We start from the raw sequence: 21,546 nt of genomic DNA on the forward strand, positions 1-21,546 counted from the left end.
GTTTAAAAAGATCATGATACCTATAGACAACTCTTACAAATGAGCGGGCTCTCCCCTTTATCCCATTAAAAATGGTGAAATATTTAAAAAGAGATCCTTAAAAATGTTTGCGGGGTCGTGCTTTATTCTCCCAACACAGATCCGAAAAAGTCATGTGGTATAGGCCGTGTTAGTAGCAAAGTGAAAATGGCTATGTGCAAACAGCATAAAACCAGAACAGCCTGCGAGTAACTCGCAGTCTGTTCAGGTTTTATGCTGTTTGCTGCTCATCAGTATCTGAGGATTGGAGATGAAGCCTTAAAAACTCAAATCTAGTAAGAAAGGTCTTAGATTAAATATAACTTTCTATTAGGGACTAAAAATGCGTGAAAAATCTAAGTGTGAAAGGGTTAAATCAGTAGGAAATAATGAACTCAGGCTCAAGCTCAATTTCATATGTTTTTAACTGAAGTTTTGTCAAATCATAAATACTGCTCAAAAGGCAATAATAACCATCATGTATAGAATTTATTTCTACAACATATGAAACCAAACATATTTTAAAAATAATCCTCTACATTTTCAAAATTATAACCTCTCATAATTTTATTTATTATTATTTCCCTATAAATTGACTAAGTACATGTATTATACCCTGTCTTGGCTTACAATGTACCCAATTAACCATAATTATGTGAAAGTGAAACCCGAAAAATCACTCATTACTGTAACTTATTATTCACCATTTTCTCATTTAGTAAACATACTCCCATAACACAAACAGTCTCATTTGAAAAAGTATAATACTGGCTTGAATGCAGGCATATTTTAAGTCTAAGATTATAATGTAATTTTTCATTCCTATTATTGCTTTACAAACATGATTTATAGGGAAAAAAGTGATTATACGTTTGAATAAAGGAAAATATTTCAACAAAATTACAGGTTTTACCTCAATGACACAAAGAAGCGAAATGCATTTAAAATGTTCACAAAAGAATTTTGGATCTAGTAATCTGAAAGAACGTTTTGTCAACATACAACAATTAAAAGCTTGCAAATCTCTATGTGAACAAATATTGGGCGCTATAAAAAAATGACTCAAATCAGTGGTAAAAGTCTACCAGAGTATCATTTTTGAAGAGCAAAGAAAAATATCACTGTGTTTGAGTTCAAAAATGCATATATTGCTTTGGTTTAAAAGGATCAAACAAGTAATCTTTTTTAATAAGAATTTCATCACATATATCATGGATATTAAACAAAGATAACATGTTTTCAAATACTGTAAAATATATATCCATCATCACTTTTTTATTTTATTTTAACCAATAAGTGTGTCACTGATTATAGAAATTATAAAGTCGAAAATGACCTAACGGTCACTTGAGAACAACGGTCAATTGCAGACAACAGCCAGTTACTGGATTACCCTGACGAAAATCATTTATATTACACTTAAGAATAACGGTAAACTGTCCGTAACGGCCAACAGCCAGTATATTTCACTCCAAAAGCCATGTTTGAACTCACTGAAAACAACGGCCATTGTGTCAGTCGTTTTGAGTTGCGAAAATTAATAACACAAATGAAACAGATGCACGTTACAATAAGAATGTCTATTATTAACAATCATCGGCTGCATTCATAACGACAACGCATGAGCGCGTGACAAAGTCAATAGATCTTTATTGCTGAGAAGGTGTTAAAAATAACACTATGCTAGCGAGTGTTGTCATAGGAAAGCGATAAAAGGATTAGTGATCGTCTATTTAGAAAAAAAATACATTGAATTGCAACTTTTGTAACAAACTAAATATTGTTTAACAAGATTTTGGCGTCATTTTCTTTAAATTAAAACGAAACAGTTAAATTGTACTTTGGGTTATGACAGCAAATCCGCTTTTTTATTTGTTCGGACGTAACGTTAATGACATGCGACAATCTTTATTTAAAAATACATCCCAATGAATTTAATTAAATACAAACTATCGAATTTACTGAATGAACGAGATGCATGAGTAAACAACAGTTCTATTGTTGATAAAGTCATATATTTAGTTTAAAAATATTTATGAAATTATTTTTTTTTATAAAACTTTATTCTGTATTATTTAGTAGAAATGTTATTATGTTATTATGCTTAGTTATCGGCTATTAGCCTTTGTTTTACACTGTGTGATGTCCCACATGGCCTGCCCCCCCTCCCATGTCACAAACTGTCACTGTTTCTTACACCCCTCCTCTCCCCAGGATCATGACATACTTTATGGACGGCCTTATACACATTGCTTTGTCACATAATAAATTTTATCCCACTTTTACAGCGAATTCGGTTGATTAAAGCCCCGTTGATTAAATATCATCTATAATCAACGGCAGGAAATGATGTCAATATTTCGACAAAATAAGGTCATAAATCCAGCGACATTATCCAGTCAAACTAATTTTGTTTAAACAAAAAGGTTTACAAAATAAAAAATGGGATAAATAGAATAATAGATTAGTGTTGATTATAAATCAGGTTTATCATGCTCGGCACGAAACGAAAAAGCACTCGCCAAGGCTCGTGCTTTTTGTTTTCTAAGCCTCGCATGATAAACCTGATCTATAATCAACACTAACCTATTATTCTCTATATATTTACTTTTGTTTCTACTGATTTTCGGGAAATAGTTTGTACATATTGTATCAATCTAAATATACAGTTAACTGACGATTGGTTGAAAATAAGAACAGTGCTCGACGATTGCACATCGCGTGATTTACACATGTTTATAGTATTTAAGAGTTTAGGTAAGTAACTGACTACTGACTCAATAAAGGTGGAATGATTCAGATCTTTATATCTCAATTAACACAATTGGCGAGGAAACAACTTAAATAAAAGAAACTCATGGGCAAAATACACGAAGTACAGTGAATGTTTTTTTAAGAATTTACATGTATAAATATGCAAAAATGTAGTGACACCTGAAGCCTAATGAATTTCCCATTAATCTATAATCCATAATTTACCTTTCAACTTCTCAGATTGTAATATTTGCATAAACGAATAATCCTTGGTGTAACTATTCATTATGCTTCACCTTGACCAGGGGGGTAAAAGAACCACACATGTTTTGTCTCATTTGAAAGTTTTCTTTTTTGTCTGCAAATATTTACACATGATTGGAAACATTCTTCAAACAAACTCCTTAAGCTATAAAAATAATGCACCAGTGCCCACAGTTGAATGATCAAACTAGATGAAGTCATCTAATATTGACAAACCATAGCCATTTTTTTGCAACTGAACATGATTTGAAATTCAAGACAAAACAAAAGCTTCATTTCATGTAATTTATGTTTGTTTTATGACCTGCCTAAAAAAGAATGAATATTATAAAGATAAATGCATCCAAGTATGATGATTCATGATGCCACCAAATTTAAGAGATCTATTTAAAAAAATGCTCTGATGGACAGCAAGCAATTCAGAAGTCGTCGACAGGTGCCCCTTTCAATGATAGTTAGATACACAGACGGACGGACAAACGAACAACAGACAGACAGTCAGACCAGACAGACAGACAGACAGATAACACTGACGTCAAACCTATCTTTCGCTGTGGTGAGACCTGCAGGAGACTCGAGCGTTGCAATAAGCTCAAATTATGATAGGATGTTCTTGAAGGCTGATATTTAATGCCCATGATAAAATGCCAAGTGCTTCAATACTTAAATAGGACACAAATGTAACACTGACAGACATTGAAGTGCATAAAGACACTAATGACAGATGAGGGACAGACAGCACAACTAAAGCTGTTCATAATGAAACTGGTTCCTTCTTCAACATGCTTTGTTTATGGATGTTCAGCCAATAAATACTGAGGGTCGGCTTAATAGAAAAAAGAAATTAAATTTGAAAGAAAATAGAACCTTAAACAGACAATCGTTAAACCTTGTGACTTTCAATACAATTTCAGGAATTGAAAAAAAAGCAGCCCATAGTTTAAGTCAGGCTAAGATTGCAAAACCCATGCAACAATCTTAAAAATCAACAAAACAAGATTAAAAGATCCTGTGAAATGATACTTCATTTACCTTCAATATTATAAAAATACCCTCACACGTTTTAACATGTTGAGATTTTGCATTCAAATGAAAACCACAAGTTTTAAAAGAATCCGCTAGTTGTTGCAACTTAACATTGAGATTAAAATGTTCTTAATGAACTTAATGCATAACAGTATGACCTTAAACCAAATGTTTCATCGATTTATGCTACATATTCAGGATTGTAAAGCCTTTTTAAAGTTAAAGTTGAATTGAAAAGCTTAACCAGGGCATAAGAAACCTCATATTACTACCAAATCGAACACATCTTTGTCTTCAGTCTCTAATAAGTTGACTGACATATCATTCACAATTTTCTATAGACCAATTATAAGTTTAATTGAAAATGTGCATTTTTTTAAATATCTAAAAATACCCTTTGACTATCAAAGTTTTAATGGATTGCTCTACTGTTACTTTATTATCAACCAATTTCCATTAATAGTTCTAATAAATGACACAAAGCTTAATAACAAGGTTGACGACATTATTAAGATTTGTATTATTTAGCATTGATTATTAGATAAACAGTTATCTATAGCTGATAATAATATGACATTATTTGAATTTGAAAAGAAAAACAAACAATGACTCAAAAAAATATAAATCATTTGAAAACCTTTGAGAAAATGATAAAAAATTTGTTTCTCATCAGGGACTTAAAAACATCGAATTACAGTTGCATGTAAGTTCAATTTGTAACCATTGAAACCTAATTTTGTCTCCCGCACCAGACATAATTACTCGACTTTTGTAGATTAACTGAAAGATGTTCAAACCTGATAACAAAAAATAATGTCAAACAATCGCAATTACACAATGGACGTCAAACAATTAGCTACCCTTCCATTGACCCTTGTATTTCAATCGCTTGAAAATTGTAGCGATAGCCAATATTGATTGGGATTTGTGTGTTACACACATTCCTTTGACAATCTTTTCAAAATTCGCCAAGATATTTTAGCCAAAATCCTGCCAAAATTCACATGAAAATAATCTGCTAAGGAAGAAAATAGCGCCTTAGCAATTATGAAGTTGTTATACAATTACCTGAGTGACATACCACCGTACAGAAAAAAACATTCCTTATGTCGGTATAATGAGAATGTAATATTCTCCTTCTTTTGAAAATGGGTCTTATGCGGACAGCGTGCCTCGAGGCTAGCATCCACAAAGTCAGGTCAGGAGCTACCAATAATGTCTGCTAATGAGACCATGAGACCTTGCGCGACTTTATAACGGACAGGAAAGGTCATGACCACTCTGCACAGAGCACTTGCCGGCCTGGAGTTATGATCACTGCAGACTCATTTAGAAGAGCCAGCTCTGATGAGAATATTTGGCCCAGATAATCAACTGATAATCATCTCTTTATAAAGTTTTGTTGTTTTACACATCATTTAGTATACACTTTTTGTGTACCTTATTCTTGGCATTGCCTGAATCATTGTTTTGTCATATGGCTATATTATTTTTATCTTAATCAAATTTTTTCGTGTAATCACTTTCTTGCGTATTTGATATCCACATTAATGTCTGCTTTCCCCCATTAGCAATAAAGAATGTTAACTATATTTCTATCATTAAGTAGATGTATAATACAAAGACATAACATACGTCATGATTCAGTATTGGGCAATATTGCTTAAATTTACCTGAATAAAATTTATAATCCACAATAAGTCCCCAAGATACATTAGGCATAAACAATATTTCTTTGAGGTTACATTACTCCCCCCCCCCCCCCCCCCCCCCCCCCGGAAAAACAACAAAAATAACAAACAAGAATATCAGTGAAACTGATGGATGCTCCCCGATGATGTGCTTTGTCAATCTATGTGTTAATAACCACCTTAAAAAATCTATTATTAGCCTTGGTAACCTTCCTTGACCTTGACCCCAGTGACCTCAAACCTCATCAAAAGTGAGAGGTCCATGCAAGGTACATACATGCCAAATATGAAAGAGATTGGTAGTATTGAAGGTGCTATGAGAAACTGTTACAAAAGCGTGACGGAAAATATATTAATAGCCTCGGTGATCTTGAGCCCAGTGACCTCAAACCTCATCAAAAGGTAGAGGTCCATGCAAGGTACCTACATGGCAAATATGTAAGACATCTGTAAAGTATTGAAGGCCCTATGAGAAACTGTAAGAAAACCGTGACGGAAAATCTAATATAAGCCTTGGTGACCTTGAGCCCAGTGACCTCAAACCTCATCAAAAGGTAGAGGTCCATTCAAGGTACCTACATGCCAAATATGAAAGAGATCGGTAAAGTATTGAAGGTGCTATGAGAAACTGTAACAAAAGTGTGACGGAAAAATCTAATATTAGCCTCGGTGACCTTGACCTTGACCACAGTGACCTCAAACCTCATAAAAGGAAGAGGTCCATGCAAGGTACCTACATGCCAAATATGAAAGAGATTGGTAAAGAATTAAGGGTGCTATGAGAAACTGTAACATAAGTGTGATGGAAGTAAGGAAGTATGGAAGCATGGAAGTATGGAATTAAGGACAAACTGGCAACTATATGCTCCGCCTAAATTTTATTTCGGGGAGCATGAAAAATAAATAAAATTAAACTAGAGCTTTGCCACAAACTAAACTAAATAGTTGTGAAACTCTTTTTCAAGGGCAGTCTACAACGCCCAATAAAGTTATACCATTGTTTTTATCATTTTGTACCTGGCGCATGAACACTTTCTGAGCTGACAACACCACAACATTAAACACCTCAAATTGTTAGTGGATAGATTGTTATCAGCACACACCCTACCACATACAGGATATTTCGAAATGAAATAAAAAAACTACAGCTGGGGATACATCAGGACTGTTGGGATCACTGGGTCTTGAACATCCTGTGCACAATTCAATGTGATGACATGTTTAAAATTAACACTTAATTTCTTGAGAAATGTGCATAAGTTCATTCCTCAAATGTAAATATGCTGTTAAAAATTTGACTCCCCCCCTGATTGTAATGCGATGGAGTGAATCCAAATGAACAACTTCCAAACTATCCAACATATGTATTGTTTAAGCCCAACATGGAGTGGCATTGTTTCATTCAGTAAATGGTAACGTTGTTAAAATATTGATTCTTAATTTTTCAAATAAAAAAAAATCATTATTCTAAATCATTGACTTGCAGTGTAATGCTTTCAAAACAGCAAACTTATTTAGCACAAAAAATGTATTAAGACGAGATTACCTTTTGTTATGACAGGTCAGACACAAACCTTCAGTATATGCCTTATAAACAGGTTTATAATCATAAACATGGTAATTACTTTTGTTTATATGCATGAGAGGGCAATAATATAATTATTCAGATAATGAAACATCGCACATATAATTGACAAAGGGATGTTTTTTACTAATAAACTGACAGTGCTTATTTATTACACACAGTAGTCATGAGGTCACATTCATGGCAAAATAATCATCTTTTAATTACTAATACCGCCATGAGGTTGGTCTCATTGAATAAACGTACCATAACTTTACTTGTGACCATACTGTATTAAAACACCATAATAATAGTTTTCTGGACGGATGGACAACGCCAATGTGCATCATCCTCTTATCCATTATACTCATACCAAGTTTCAATAAAGTCCATCAAAGCACTTCCAAGATATGGCTGCGGACACAAAAGTGCCGGCGGATGGACGGAAAGACGGACAACGCCAAAAATATAACCTACCTTCGAAAATTGACTAACATAAACCATATTTGTGTGATAATGATAGCTATTCAGTAGACCTGTTATGCAGTAAATTATTGAATACCATGAATTCAGAATGAAATACCTGGAACACTGATAGTAAATATCTTTATCATGCAATAGTTGCCAGCTTAAAACATTTTGTTGTTAATTGTTTGTTCTAAAACACTGATTTGATTTATACAGTATGCTTATTTAAAGAGTACTTTTTAATTGTGTATGAATGGCATTTCATTTAAGTCTGATTTTCATTTATTTCTTTAAAAAAATCCACATTGAATAGAATATGGCATGATGATATCAATTAACAGAGCTTCAATTGAATCTGAATATTTTTTTTAATTTATTCAAGTTTAAGTGTTACTATAATTGTTTGAACTTCTAGCATCTTTACACAAACAAAATCTCAGAGATGATGAAAATATTTTATATAAAAAATATTTTTGGTAAATTCTGGTCATTCTCTCAGGGTGTATTTTCTCTCTTAATTTCCCTTTCTCTTATTACACATTTTGACACAAAAAATAGTTACATTAAATTTCAATAAGCCTTCATAATAATAACCCAAATTGAAAGCAATGTCTACACTTTTTTGTGAGCTTTGCACCTTGTCATTAATGTGCTTAAGATGTGTGACAACAAAATTGTTACCTGTAACAATATTATCTCATGTCAAGCAATCAATAAACTAGAAATGGCGCGGCAGAGGCCGACGCGTATCCCCACGCCGAATGTTTGACCTAGGTGTGCCCCAGGGTTGGTAATGGGGCCATGCATAGCTGAGATTGACCGTATTGTCATAAGAGAAGTTCATCATCAATTAGAAGTGAATTGGTGTAGAAATGAAGAAGTTATAGTAAAAGGCAATTTTGGGTGGGTGTGACATATGTGGGCAGGGCGCCCCAGGGTTGGTAATTGTGCCATGCATAGTTGAGATTGACCGTATTGTCATAAGAGAAGTTCAGTATCAATTTGAAGTGAATCGGTGTAGAAATGAAGAAATTATAGTAAAAGGCAATTTAAGGCGGGTGTGGTCTATGTGGGCGGGGCCCCAGGGTTGGTAATGGGGCCATGCATAGTTGAGATTGACTGTATTGTCATAAGAGAAGTTCAATATCAATTTGAAGTGAATCGGTGTAGAAATGAAGAAATTATAGTAAAGGCAATTTTGGGTGGGTGTGGTCTATGTGGGCGGGGCCCCAGGGTTGGTTATGGGGCCATGCATAGTTGAGATTGACCCTAATGTCATAAGAGAAGTTCAGTATCAATTTGAAGTGAATCCGTGTAGAAATGAAAAAATTATAGTAAATGGAATTTTTTGGTGGGTGTGGCCTATGTGGGCGGGCGCCCCAGGGTTGGGATTGGGGCCATGCATAGTTGAGATTGACCCTAATGTCATAACAAAAGTTCAGTATCAATTTGAAGTGAATCCGTGTAGAAATGAAAAAATTATAGTAAATGGAAATTTTTGGTGGGTGTGGCCTATGTGGGCGGGGCGCCCCAGGGTTGGGAATGGGGCCATGCATGGTTGAGATTGACCGTATTGTCATAAGAGAGGTCCAGTATCAATTTGAAGTGAATCGGTGTAGAAATAAAGAAGTAAATGTAAAATAACCTAAAAAAATGAGTGATAATTTCTGACGCTGCCCCACCCCAACCGCTATAACTTTTGACCCAGAGGTCAGATCAAAATTACAAATAGTGCAGGGTCGCACATATGCTCATAGCTACCATGTGTGTAAGTTTCAAGGTTCTAGTGCTTTTAGTGTAGGAGGAGATAGTGGCCAGGACGGACGGACAGACAGACGGACGGACGGCGGAGATAACCACAATATCCCCACCTTTTTTTCAAAAAGCGTGGGGATAATTAATATGTACATGCATTTTTAAGCAGAGAGACAATAAAAAATCCCCACCATAATGCAAAGTTGATGCATCATAAACCAATCCCATTTGTGTGTCAACATGACACATGCATGTTAATTACTGAGAATAAAATCAAAGTCAATCACAAATTCTGGGCATTAAAACCCTAAATAATGGGTAAAATACAAGTCTCAATCATTGTTAACAGAGTTACATTTAAATCCTCTAGAGCAAAACCACACCATGATAAAATATATCTTTTGCATGTACCGTGGTATATCGATATTCCAGTCTATCGTAACACCCAAAGCAATAAGCATGCTAATCTGTAAAGACCAGAATTGCAAAAACTTACCTTAGCCCATTTTGGGTTGAGCTCCCTTGATTTTCTAGCATCTACAAGGCTCTTCTGGAACTGCTGTATCTTGGCGTAGGCAGCAGCCCTGTTTGTGTATAGCACATGATTGGTGGGCTCGAGATCAATGGCCTCAGAGTATGCCTTAATTGCTGTCTGAAAATCACCTCTACCAACAGCATCATAACTTTCCCGCACCTTCTGGACAAAAAGTGCCTGACTGTGGGCAGAGACTCCATCGTGTATTTGAATATGCATGCTGCTGGAGGCGGAGCCTGTGGATGACTGGCGTGCATAATCAGGCTGAAATTAGAGAACATTCTGAGTAACTAATTGTGACGTAGTTTGTGGAGAAATACGAAAGGTAGACAAAGTCCAATTCAGCATTCATAGTTTTATTTCTGCTTTTTAAACCCAACACAACATTTTCAAATGTTTGTCAAATTCAAGACAAGACTATTGTCAAGCAATGTCCCCTACCGGTGAAACTCCACCATTTTCAGCAGTACTTCTAGTCTATTTGTTGCCATAGCAACCATAAATCTTGACATAGGAACAAAATGAAATGACATGCATAATCTCCATATTGCCATCTGTCCATGTTTTAAGTTTCATGAAAAAATATGAAGAACTTTTAAAGATATCGCAGGATCCACCATTTTCAGTAACATTTCTAGTCTATTTACAGCCATGGCAACCAGAATTCTTGACAAAGGAACCAAATGAAATTACGAGCATAATCTCCATATTGCCATCTGCCCATGTTTCAAGTTTTATGAAAAAATATGAAGAAATTTTAAAGTTATCGCAGGATCCAGAAAAGTGTGACGGACTGACTGACAGACTAACTGACAGACACACAGGGCGCAAACAATAAGACCCCACCGGTTTCACCGGTAGGGGACAATAAAAGTGAAGACCCGCAACGGGCCCTGACCTCGACAGCAAGAAATTACGACCTCTTCCATCCGCTATGGTTGGAGAGACTCTTTTTACTAAAAACGAAATACATATATCAAAAGGAAACGCGTGCAAAATCTGATGTGCCTTGTGCAAAGTCAAAGTTTATAACCCGAGGCTAAAGAAATGTTGATCTAGGCGTGACTGCCTATTGAAGATTAATTATGGGCAGAGCTTATACACTGCAAGCACGCGCCGTAACTAAACAAAACATGCTGATAGATTTTCCACCAGCGTAATAATCCGGTATTTTATTAATGAAAGTTGATCGGATTGACAGAACAGCCGAAAGTTATTTTTATTGGCGGAACTTCACATAAAATAGTACACAAGAAAAATAAGATTCATTGTATAAATCTCTAGTAAAAATCGTGTTAGAATCAAAATAATTTGTGTACGTTATAGCTTAATTTCGAATAACCCGCGGCCGGAAGTTTAGATGCATGGTTTCAAATCACTCGTGCTTCACACTCTTGATTTAATCCCTACGCATCTAAATTTCCGGCCGTGGCTTTTTCGACAACAAACTATAACAAACACAAATTATTTCTTAAACACGTTTTTTTTTCTTTCGAAACATTCAAATCCCACATTCATAGCTGCGTCATGCGAAAATGGGTCTTAAGGCGTTTCTGCCAGCGTAGCTCAAGCCCAGCCTGTGCATTTGCCTCGTCTGGTCTGAGGCCATGCTGTCTGCAATACAATCACTCAAAGCTTTATGGTATCATTATGTATCTCCTGACCAGACTGAGAGATGCGCAGGCTGGGTGGGCTATAGCTATGATGAGCGAATATGGCATAAGACCCATTTTCGCATGATGCGGTTCTTTTTGAATCTACTTGACAGTTGCAAATGGCGTATTTTTGTACAATGCATTTTTATATAAAATTGAATTTAAAAAAGCAAAACTGCAAATTGGCAAATAAGGGTAGCCTATTCAGGCATTAAGGAAAGATTTCCAGACATGCTGACCGAGTACGGCAAACATTTTTGGTTAGATAATTCAACAATTTTCTCTAAATGTGACATTATACTAATTCGTAAGTTTTTTTTCTCTTCTTGAAAGCAAAACTGTGTTTATCAATAGTAAATTATGTCATCCCTGACAATTTAGTGACCAAGTAAAGACCCTGAAATTCTGCGAGATGGATCTTAACGAGTAATTTAACTGGGCCACAATTTGTGTCTATGTGACGTATGAACATGCAAAGAGTAGTCCGGAATTCCGTACGTTGAACAGTGTTACATCCTTTACTTTGCGCACAGTGAGGCAACCAAATTTCAGGGAATTTCTCTTGAATCGGCCTATAAAATATTAGAATGTTTTCATTCGTGCCTGCTGGCATTATGTAGAAATCATTTAAGAAGAAAAGCTTGGAAAACAGCTACACCGAAAAAGTGCACGAGTGTTCTTTACCAATGTTAAGGTACGAGACACCGTGTGAACTACGAGGGTAACAAGTAATGTATCAACAACAAAGTAAGGTTAAACAGCCCTCTCTTTATGACTACCTAATTCGTGAATAAAAACTAAAGCCCGCACATTTTTTAAATATTTATTTTCATCAATTATCTTATTGTATATTTTGAATTGTATATGGTGTCAAAAAACATTTGCACAGGGAATTTCCAACATAAAATTATATTCTTATTGTGAAATGTATTCGATATTCCAACAATATTAATTTAATATGATGGTGATTGCAATTTTTATTTTATATTAACTGGTTCTCATTATACCATTTTCATCATATTTTAATGCTTTTAGAACGTCAAAAAAGAGATATAAAAGAGACATGTTGTTGTTATTTTGTCTAAGTTATCTCATAACATAAATATGAGGATAAAAACTGTGCACACACATCTCGACCAGTGTGTTAAGAAACACTCTTTATAAATTTGAATGGGTTGTGTTCATTTTAAACTTGTGCTTTAGAAAGCTTTAAAATAATTCTGAAAAAGAGTCCCATGAGGGCCTGAATTGCTCTTCTGCTATAAACACTGTGCAAGTTTGGAAAGAATAAGATGGAAACTGTGTACTTAATCGCGCCTTAAACAAGGAGAATTTTCTCAAATTCAAGGGGAGATTATTGTGTAATTATTTCTCTGATACTGCTCATATTCAATAGGGTTCAATTCGTCATTGATATAAAGATACTGTGCAAATTTGGAAATAATTGGATGATAACTGTGGAAAAAATTGCGTAAACAAGCGGGATTTCAAAATTTTCTCATATTCAAGAGAAAGTCATTCTGGACTTATTGCTTCGATATTGCTCTTTTTACAAAAGGGTTTGAGTCCTCATTGATACAAAGACACTGTGCAAGTTTGCCAAGAATTGGATGAAAATAATGGACTTATAAAATATACTTATAAAAAATCACATGAAAAAAATGAATTTTCATTTTTTTCTCAAATTCATGGGGAGATAATTCTGGACTTAATACTCCGATATTGCTCATTTTCAATAGGGTTTGACTCATCATTCAGATAAAGACACTGTGCAAGTAGGGAAATAATTGGATGAAAACTGTGGAGTTTATTGCGTAAACAAGCCTTATTTCACAATTTTTCAAATTCAAGGGGAGATAATTCTGGACTTTTTACTCTGATGTAACCCATTTTCAATATGGTTCGAGTCCTCATTAATATAAAGACACTGAACAAGTTTGAAAAGAATCGGATGAAAACTGTGGACTTTATTGAGTAAACAAGAAAAAGTCTAACGCACGCACGGACGGACGGATGGACGACGAAAACTACGCAATGACATAAAAGCGGGAAGTGTCGTCCCTGATTAGCCTGTGTGGACTGCTCAGGCTAATCTGGAAGGACACTTTAACCACATGCAATAAGCTTTTCCTGCAAGGAGACTCGTGTGTAAACATTGGAACAATGAGGGACTGGAAGGTGAATGTCCATGAAAGCGGGAAGGCATACTGCATTATCACCTTTGAAAGGCAAAAAAAATCCATTTCTGCTTATATTCTATTCTGAAGATATTAAGTTTCCCCTCTCTCATATTGGGTGATTTTATGACAAATTAAGATGACTTCAGATATTCATAATATTTTGAAACAAAAAGAGTTTTTGTTCCAATGTGATTCCAATATCGCATTTTGTGACAACTTGAATCAAATACACAAAAGCTCACGGAAATCTTGTTTACAAGTGAAGGGTTGATTGTATTTAATTACTTCTATAAAAGACCATAAAGTAGAAAGAGATATATATGGAGTTTTCAACATTAAAATCAACCACCACTTGACTAGATTAAACTATACTTCTTTGGAAACATCAAGATATCGGTAGAATTTTGAAAGAAAACCAATGACAGTTACTATGTAACATTCAATACAGCAACATACAGGCTTTGAGACAAAATAATAACTCTTAACAACACTGTAGAATACATGTAAAACAAAACAAAATAAAGACAATAAAAAGTACCTACCATAACTCTCATTTTGAATGGTAATCAGATAATACATCCCTAAATCACAAAGCAATTAGCATTTCACTGTCAGAAAACATACATTCTCAAATACCCACAGAATGTGAACTAAACTGACTGCAACACAATACATGTACAAAGAAATGTTTTATTGCGTCATACGCAGTAATGTAAGAAACGTGTTTCCCAAGTATTAAAATAGCGTTTTAAAACCAAAAGTCAAATGATCGATTCCGTAAAATGTTTAAGGGTCGAATGAAATTTTCAGTGTTCAAAATTATGCGGTATAGATATTGTGTTTCTATATATAATTAATTATTGCTCCAAAATTGTTGCGTTGTATAAATTTCAGTATATTACTTTAGAAAAACACACACAATTTATGTAATATAAAGCACAGTTTTATGTTAGTTTCATTGCAACATTTGCTTTAAAATGATGCAAGGCATCAAAAAGCAAGATTCTGATTTAATTGAAATCCTAATTACTAAATATATAAAGTAGCAGCACTTTTACAATGTAACAACATCAGCTGTATATTGGATATGATGGCAATTATTTGAAGACGGTCTTTAAGTTCATTATCTTGTCATTTTGATACCATACATTTCGTCACACAATGTTATTGCTGACAGCTGGCCAATAAATTCAAACTTGATTATACAACCCTGGGCTCAAGTTCAACACAAGGATACACAAGTTGCCAAAAAAACTTAACTTGTTAAAGATAAAATCAGATAGCTTCTCCCATATCTTCCTAGGCTTTTTATTCTGGACAAAAGACAAAATAGTGAAAGACCTGTTCTACAATTTTACCATCATTTAAAAAAAATACGCAGGCTTATATGTCATTCTTGAATAGTCAAAACTATGCAGGGTATTTGTATGACAAAGAATGCAGCTCGTGTCAAGTTCACAGTCTTGCATGGTTCGTTGTAGCCAATATCCAAGCCCACAATGCTCTTTTGTAAGACCTGTTTCAGCACAAAGCTGTTAGTGCCAGCAATGACATATGATTCCTCACAAGTGACTTCGTATGTAAATTGCATAATTGTAAAGAAAAAACACAAATAATAACAGTGTATTCTTGCAACATAATTATTTGTATTCTTGAGCTTAGGCATAACTGCTGTGGAAATCTCATCTCATCTTTGTCTCACAGTGGTCCCATCTGGGACATACCAGGTAGGCTGCATACCAGCTACTCCAGGCATCTCAGTTCTGGGCGAGTATCTCCTGCTGCTCCCATGTTTGGCCCATCTACTTAGAATCTGCATCCAGAGTGCGGTGCCGGGAGTTTCTAAGCCAACATCTCTACCTTTTCCCTTGGGAGTTCCAGGTGAGAGATTGCGCTGTTGTTGTATTGGACACAGGCTTGCAAAGGATGTGGCATATCCGTCGCACACATCTCTGAAGGACGTCTTCTTCAATAGGCTGCTGCTTTGTTCTTCTCAATAATTCTTCTTTTGTCTACCCCGAAAATAATATGGTCTTCAGTCTAACAGTTTCCAGTTATCGTCTGGCGTGATACCTCTTCCATCTGGAGGTCCATCTACTCCAAGGTCCATGATGTCTGTTTGTTTTTCTTTTGCACTTCTGTAGAAATAAGTTTTCAACGGAATAGAGTATCTAGCCCTAAGCCTAACCCTCCTCCTATTTCAGCGTGGGCTTTGGACTGTCCTTGGCAGATTTAACTGCTGCGGTACAAGCACTCAATCTCTGCTTTAAAGTGTTTGAGTTTTTTTTTTATTTTGTTATTTGAAACCATAATCAGCCATTTCATTCATCAATTTAAAAAATCAATTAGAAAATAATTTTTTGTACCTACAATCAATTCTAAGAATACTGTTATACAAAATGTATAATTTTAACATGCAAGCGTAGTTGGGTACCTCTACTTTCATTTATTGCGTTAAGTAATACTTAGCAATACTAATTGTTACACATCATATCTAAGAAAATCAAAACAAATTTATTGCGTAACAGCAATATATAATCTTATGTCCTAAAGTATAATTGAAAAAGAAAAGACTTTGAAAACAAGATTATAATTTATCGTTGAGTTGAACTTGAATAACCTTTTGGTATCACAAACTTTATGTCAAGTCACACTGCTGATGTCAATACCACAATAAATGATGTTAAGACTTAAACAAAGACATTGAAGGAAAATACCCCAAAAAAATTGCCCGTGTCTTTAAGGGTGCAAAAATTGTATCCGCTTTCAAATCAGCCAATATATTAAGGGAGGCTTGTGCATAGTAAATTCGTTTTTAATCAGCAAATCTATAAATGGAGACTTGTGAACAGTGTATCCGCTTTTTAATCAGCAAATCTATGGAGGGAGACTTGTGCACTGTGTATCCACTTTTTAATCAGCAAATCTATAAATGGAGACTTGTGAACAGTGTATTCGCTTTCTAATCAGCAAATCTATAAATGGAGACTTGTGAACAGCGTATTCGCTTTTTAATCAGCAAATCTATAAAGGGAGACTTGTGAACAGTGTATTCGCTTTTTAATCAGCAAGTCTATAAATGGAGACTTGTGAACAGCGTATTTGCTTTTTAATCAGCAAATCTATAAAGGGAGACTTGTGAACAGTGTATTCGCTTTTTAATCAGCAAATCTATGAAGTGAGACTTGTGAACAGTGTATTCGCTTTTTAATCAGCTATTATATAAAGGGAGACTTGTGAACAGGGTATCCGCTTTTTAATCAGCAAATCAATAAATGGAGACTTGTGAACAGCGTATTCGCTTTTTAATCAGCAAATCTATAAAGAGAGACTTGTGAACAGTGTATTCGCTTTTTAATCAGGAAATCTATAAAGGGAGATTTGTGAACAGTGTATCCGCTTTTTAATCAGCAAATCCATGAAGGGAGACTTGAAGAGTGTATTCGCTTTTTAATCAGCATATCTCTGAAGGGAGACTTGTGAACAGTGTATTCGCTTTCCAATCAGTCAATATATAAAGGAGCAGTTTTGAACATTAAATCCACTGATCAATCCACCAATATTTACAGGGTCAGTTGTGACAAGTGTATAGTTGCTTTCCATTGTTAATAGGAGTAGTTGTGATCAGTGTATTCACTTTTCAAACAGTCAATGTTTTAAAGGAGAAGTTTTATAATGTCCTCTATCAATGTACAAAGTTCCTTTTGAATACCTGAACTACTATAGAAGTGATCCTCTGCACAAGATATTTACCTCAAAGGGGTTTAAACTTTATAATAATTATGGGAGTATTATGGAGTAAATGTATCATTTTATGAACTTGATGTTTTTCGGCGTAGCTTTATACGCCAGCTTTTCACCTTACCTGACCTTTGTAACTGTCATATAAAATTCAAATAAAATTTCCCTAGGTCACTTCATTTATCCCATGGGCTGATTTGAGCATTCAACCAGAACATTGGAAACTGTTTTACTATGTGTTCAGCATGAAACAATTTTATCTCTAATGAAAAGGCTTAATTGATAGAACAGTTTTACACTCAATCTTGACATCAATACAGTTTGTGCGTGCACCTTTTATTTACAGAGGATTGCCAGCGCTAGAACGTTTGTACTTAAAGGCTATGTTCTTATATTTAGTACTGACTTCCATATTCCTGTCAACATGTTAACATTTAAAAGTATAAAGAGCAGTGGAAGCGAGGCCTGTCACTTTAATGCATTGCATTTCAACCTGCAAGATATCAGGGTCAATTCGCGGCCTGTGTGTGTGAATGTCAGAGTTTATATACAGGTCATCGCTGCGTCTTTCACGACTACCTTATGTGCTGACCGTAGTTCATGGCCAGTAAAATAATCATTATATAATAAAGACGCTATAGCGTGAACTAGGTAAACTGGAATTTTCTTTAGACCAGAATGATGTTAAATGTAGATATCCAGCGATGATATTATGGTATGTCAATAATAGATTCTTAATGCGTTTTCAACAATACCATGATTCATATTATTTTTAATTAATTTAACAAGAATAATTCCACCTTATTAACTAATGTATTAAGCATGAGCGCGATAATTCTCGAAACTGTTATTAATGAAATCAAATAGCAATGCCCGACAAACCACTAAAACAGGTTTGTTCGAAGAACGCGTGTATACATTTTTAAAATATGTACGGATACTTCGCGTGTGGCCGGTTGACTCATATGTTTTAATATCACTTCCATTCTTCTCTTGGTTTTCTGTTTTGTATCTATAGGTTTATGACCAGCAATATGTAATAATGTAAAATAAGCCGCGAAAACTCCGCATAACATCCCGTACTGCGTGTGATGCAGCTAAGAACTGCACTGAAAAAGACATTGAGGCTATCCTTGATCTCATTCATTGAACTCTTTACCTTTCATAAACTCCAACCACAATCAACGCCGTATATCTTTTTTAAAGATATTTCTTGTTCTTATTATAAGGTTGATTTGCTTGCACTCTGCATTTCCTCAATTTGTCCTTTTCCAATATGCAAAGTTATACTAAAATACATTAACTCTTTCAGTGCGGGAACCGAATTCTGAAGGCCTGTGCAAACAGTTTGGATCCAGATGAGACGCCACAGAACGTGGTGTCTCATCAGGATCCAAACTGCTTGCTATTCTGATAGTATTCTTTGAAAAAAATCGAAGAAAATGCTAATTTTAGCAATTTAGCAGACTACAATTTAGCAGACGACAAATTTCCCAGCATGCAAAGGGTTAAAAACAAAATGAGTTATGCTCTGCACAAGAAAATTGACTCCATCGCAACAACTGGACTGTAAATCCTGAAGGGAGAGTTATGGGTTTTGCCCTCTACATGATCTTTTAGTACCCTCTACCATCATATGAAGTTGTATGCAAGTCCCTTTCAATACTACCCGGTATTTGAGTTTTGCGCAGCACAAGAAGACGGAAATAATATTGGACAAAAAGAAGGAAGGATGATCAGATTATACTTCCGGGGAATAACACAAACGAGCCCAAACTGTGAAACTGTCCCTTTAATGAAGAATGTTACAAAAGAACATTATAAAGCTTGAGATTCAAGTAATTCATCCGGTGAGAGTGAAAAGAAGATCATCACAGCGCACACGCTTCAAATATTGACAGAATTCCGATGTCACCCAATACAATCTAATAAAGCATTCTTTAACTATTCAAATAAATCGCGTTGCATTTGTCAAAGATAAGAATTGGTCTATTGCAAACCAAACTGTAGTTGTACAAATATTTTAGATGTTTAATTGTATATAGATGTTCAGTAAAATTATTAATAGCATAAATCTACAGAAAATGCATTATTGGTACAATTTCAAAGAACATTATAAATAAATAATTGGCTTTGTTAAAATACTGAAAGAATATTCAGTTTAATTCAGGAACCGTAGAATTTTGATCAGTTGTTTCACAAGGCCACCTAAAGAATCTCTAACAAATCACTTAAACTAAAAAAAAAATAACTTTTTATATTTCACAATTTCAACGCTTTGGAAAAATAATCAGGCTTTACCAAATACAAGTCACAATCATCCCGTCGCAGCAGCGCCGTAGCCATGCTGAGGCACACCTAGGCAGTTGCCTCGGCTTAAATGTGCAGAGCAATGTTGAGATTACAAGGAAAAAAAAGGAAAATTTATGTCAAAGAATAAAATCTATATAAGAAATTGAGGCAATTTAATGAATTTTAGGCACTATGATATTCACAAACAAATATTATCATTGAGTACAATTGGTTGATGTTGAGGCAGATAATTATTTCAATTTAATAACTTCACTTGATGCCAAAATGGCTCAGCAAAATGATTTGGAAATCTTAAACAAAGCGTCGCACTGTATACTTTGATGCTATAACCATGGTGGACATCAGAACGAACCGAGCTAGAATCGAGTGTTTTACGGCCAGGTCTGGGTCTTATTTGGACTTAGACACACTTCGGGTGGTTGGCGTTTTTGGCTTTATTGGTATTCTCCTCTTTATGGCCGGCGTCGAGTTAAATCCGGGGCCGTTTCATGTGGCAAGAATTGGGGCCGTTTCATGTGGTAAGAATCTTTGTTGACATTAGAATTTTCAAATTATGAAAGCCCGCGTATTAAAATTTTTTGATATAAAAAAGTTCAAGTCTTTTCTTTTTAATAGTCAATGTAGTTGATGATAGAACTGACCGAAAATGATGACGCGGTGCTATAACAAAATTTTACGCAGGAAAATATACAAAAACTGCCAGAAATTTTACTAATTTAATTAAAATATTTGTATTCCTCATGATAATCAATATATCCCCGTGACATGCAGCCGCCGTGTTGTACTGCGGTAACGTGTCAGACTCGTGATCCATTGATCACTATTATATTGTCACTGTGTTGGTTCGAACCCCAGTACGTCCTTTTTTCAAAATAAATTGACAATAAACTTGTAGCAGATTTTTTGTTAACTTTATTGATACTAAACGGACAAGCAGTGATTTTTTTTGTTACAGCCTGTGGCATTTTGATTGGGAAAATTAGCGCAATAAACCATGAAATTGGGAAAAATAGCGCGATAAACCATGAAATTGGGGAAAATAGCGCGATAAACCATGAAATTGGGAAAAATAGCGCGATAAACCATGAAATTGGGAAAACATCATAAATATGATTATAAGAACAGAATTAAAATTATTAAAGTATGTTTGACAGCATTTTTATATTATAAAGTGCTAATTTAATGTGTTCTTACAATGAAGACAATGTTAAGTTAATATCCTTCCGACACGCATTTTGAACTTGCAATAATCTATATAGATTCTTAAATATACCATTTAATCATAACCTCTTTAACAGTAAGAATTTAATTCAGTATTTTTTTAAATTAAATATCATATGGTGAAAACATTAACACATTTTAAAACAAGAGCACCGCCTTGCGGGTGCAGACCGCTCATCTATTTTATTTTAAAAGGGGGGGGGGGGGGGGAGGACACGGGGGATGGTTTGGGTGAGAGTCAAGGTCATTCAAAGGTCAAGGTAAAATTCAACTTGCCAGGTACAGTAACCTCATGATAGAATGAAAGTATATGAAGTTTGAAAGCAATAGCCTTGATACTTTACAAGTAAAGTGGATCCAA

At 34.9% G+C, this 21,546-nt stretch overlaps 1 protein-coding gene across 1 annotated transcript in view; it reads right to left on the reverse strand.

Moving 5' to 3' along the window:
* LOC127869321 (tetratricopeptide repeat protein 28-like) overlaps positions 1-21,546 on the reverse strand; it is a 138,486-nt gene that overhangs the window by 106,563 nt on the left and 10,377 nt on the right. Inside the window, exon 2 of the mRNA XM_052411787.1 lies at positions 10,037-10,339. Coding sequence (XP_052267747.1) covers positions 10,037-10,339 — 303 coding nt within the window. The remainder of the gene's footprint in view (positions 1-10,036; positions 10,340-21,546) is intronic.

Source organism: Dreissena polymorpha, chromosome 1 (assembly GCF_020536995.1).
Source record: "Dreissena polymorpha isolate Duluth1 chromosome 1, UMN_Dpol_1.0, whole genome shotgun sequence".
Taxonomy (NCBI): domain Eukaryota; kingdom Metazoa; phylum Mollusca; class Bivalvia; order Myida; family Dreissenidae; genus Dreissena; species Dreissena polymorpha.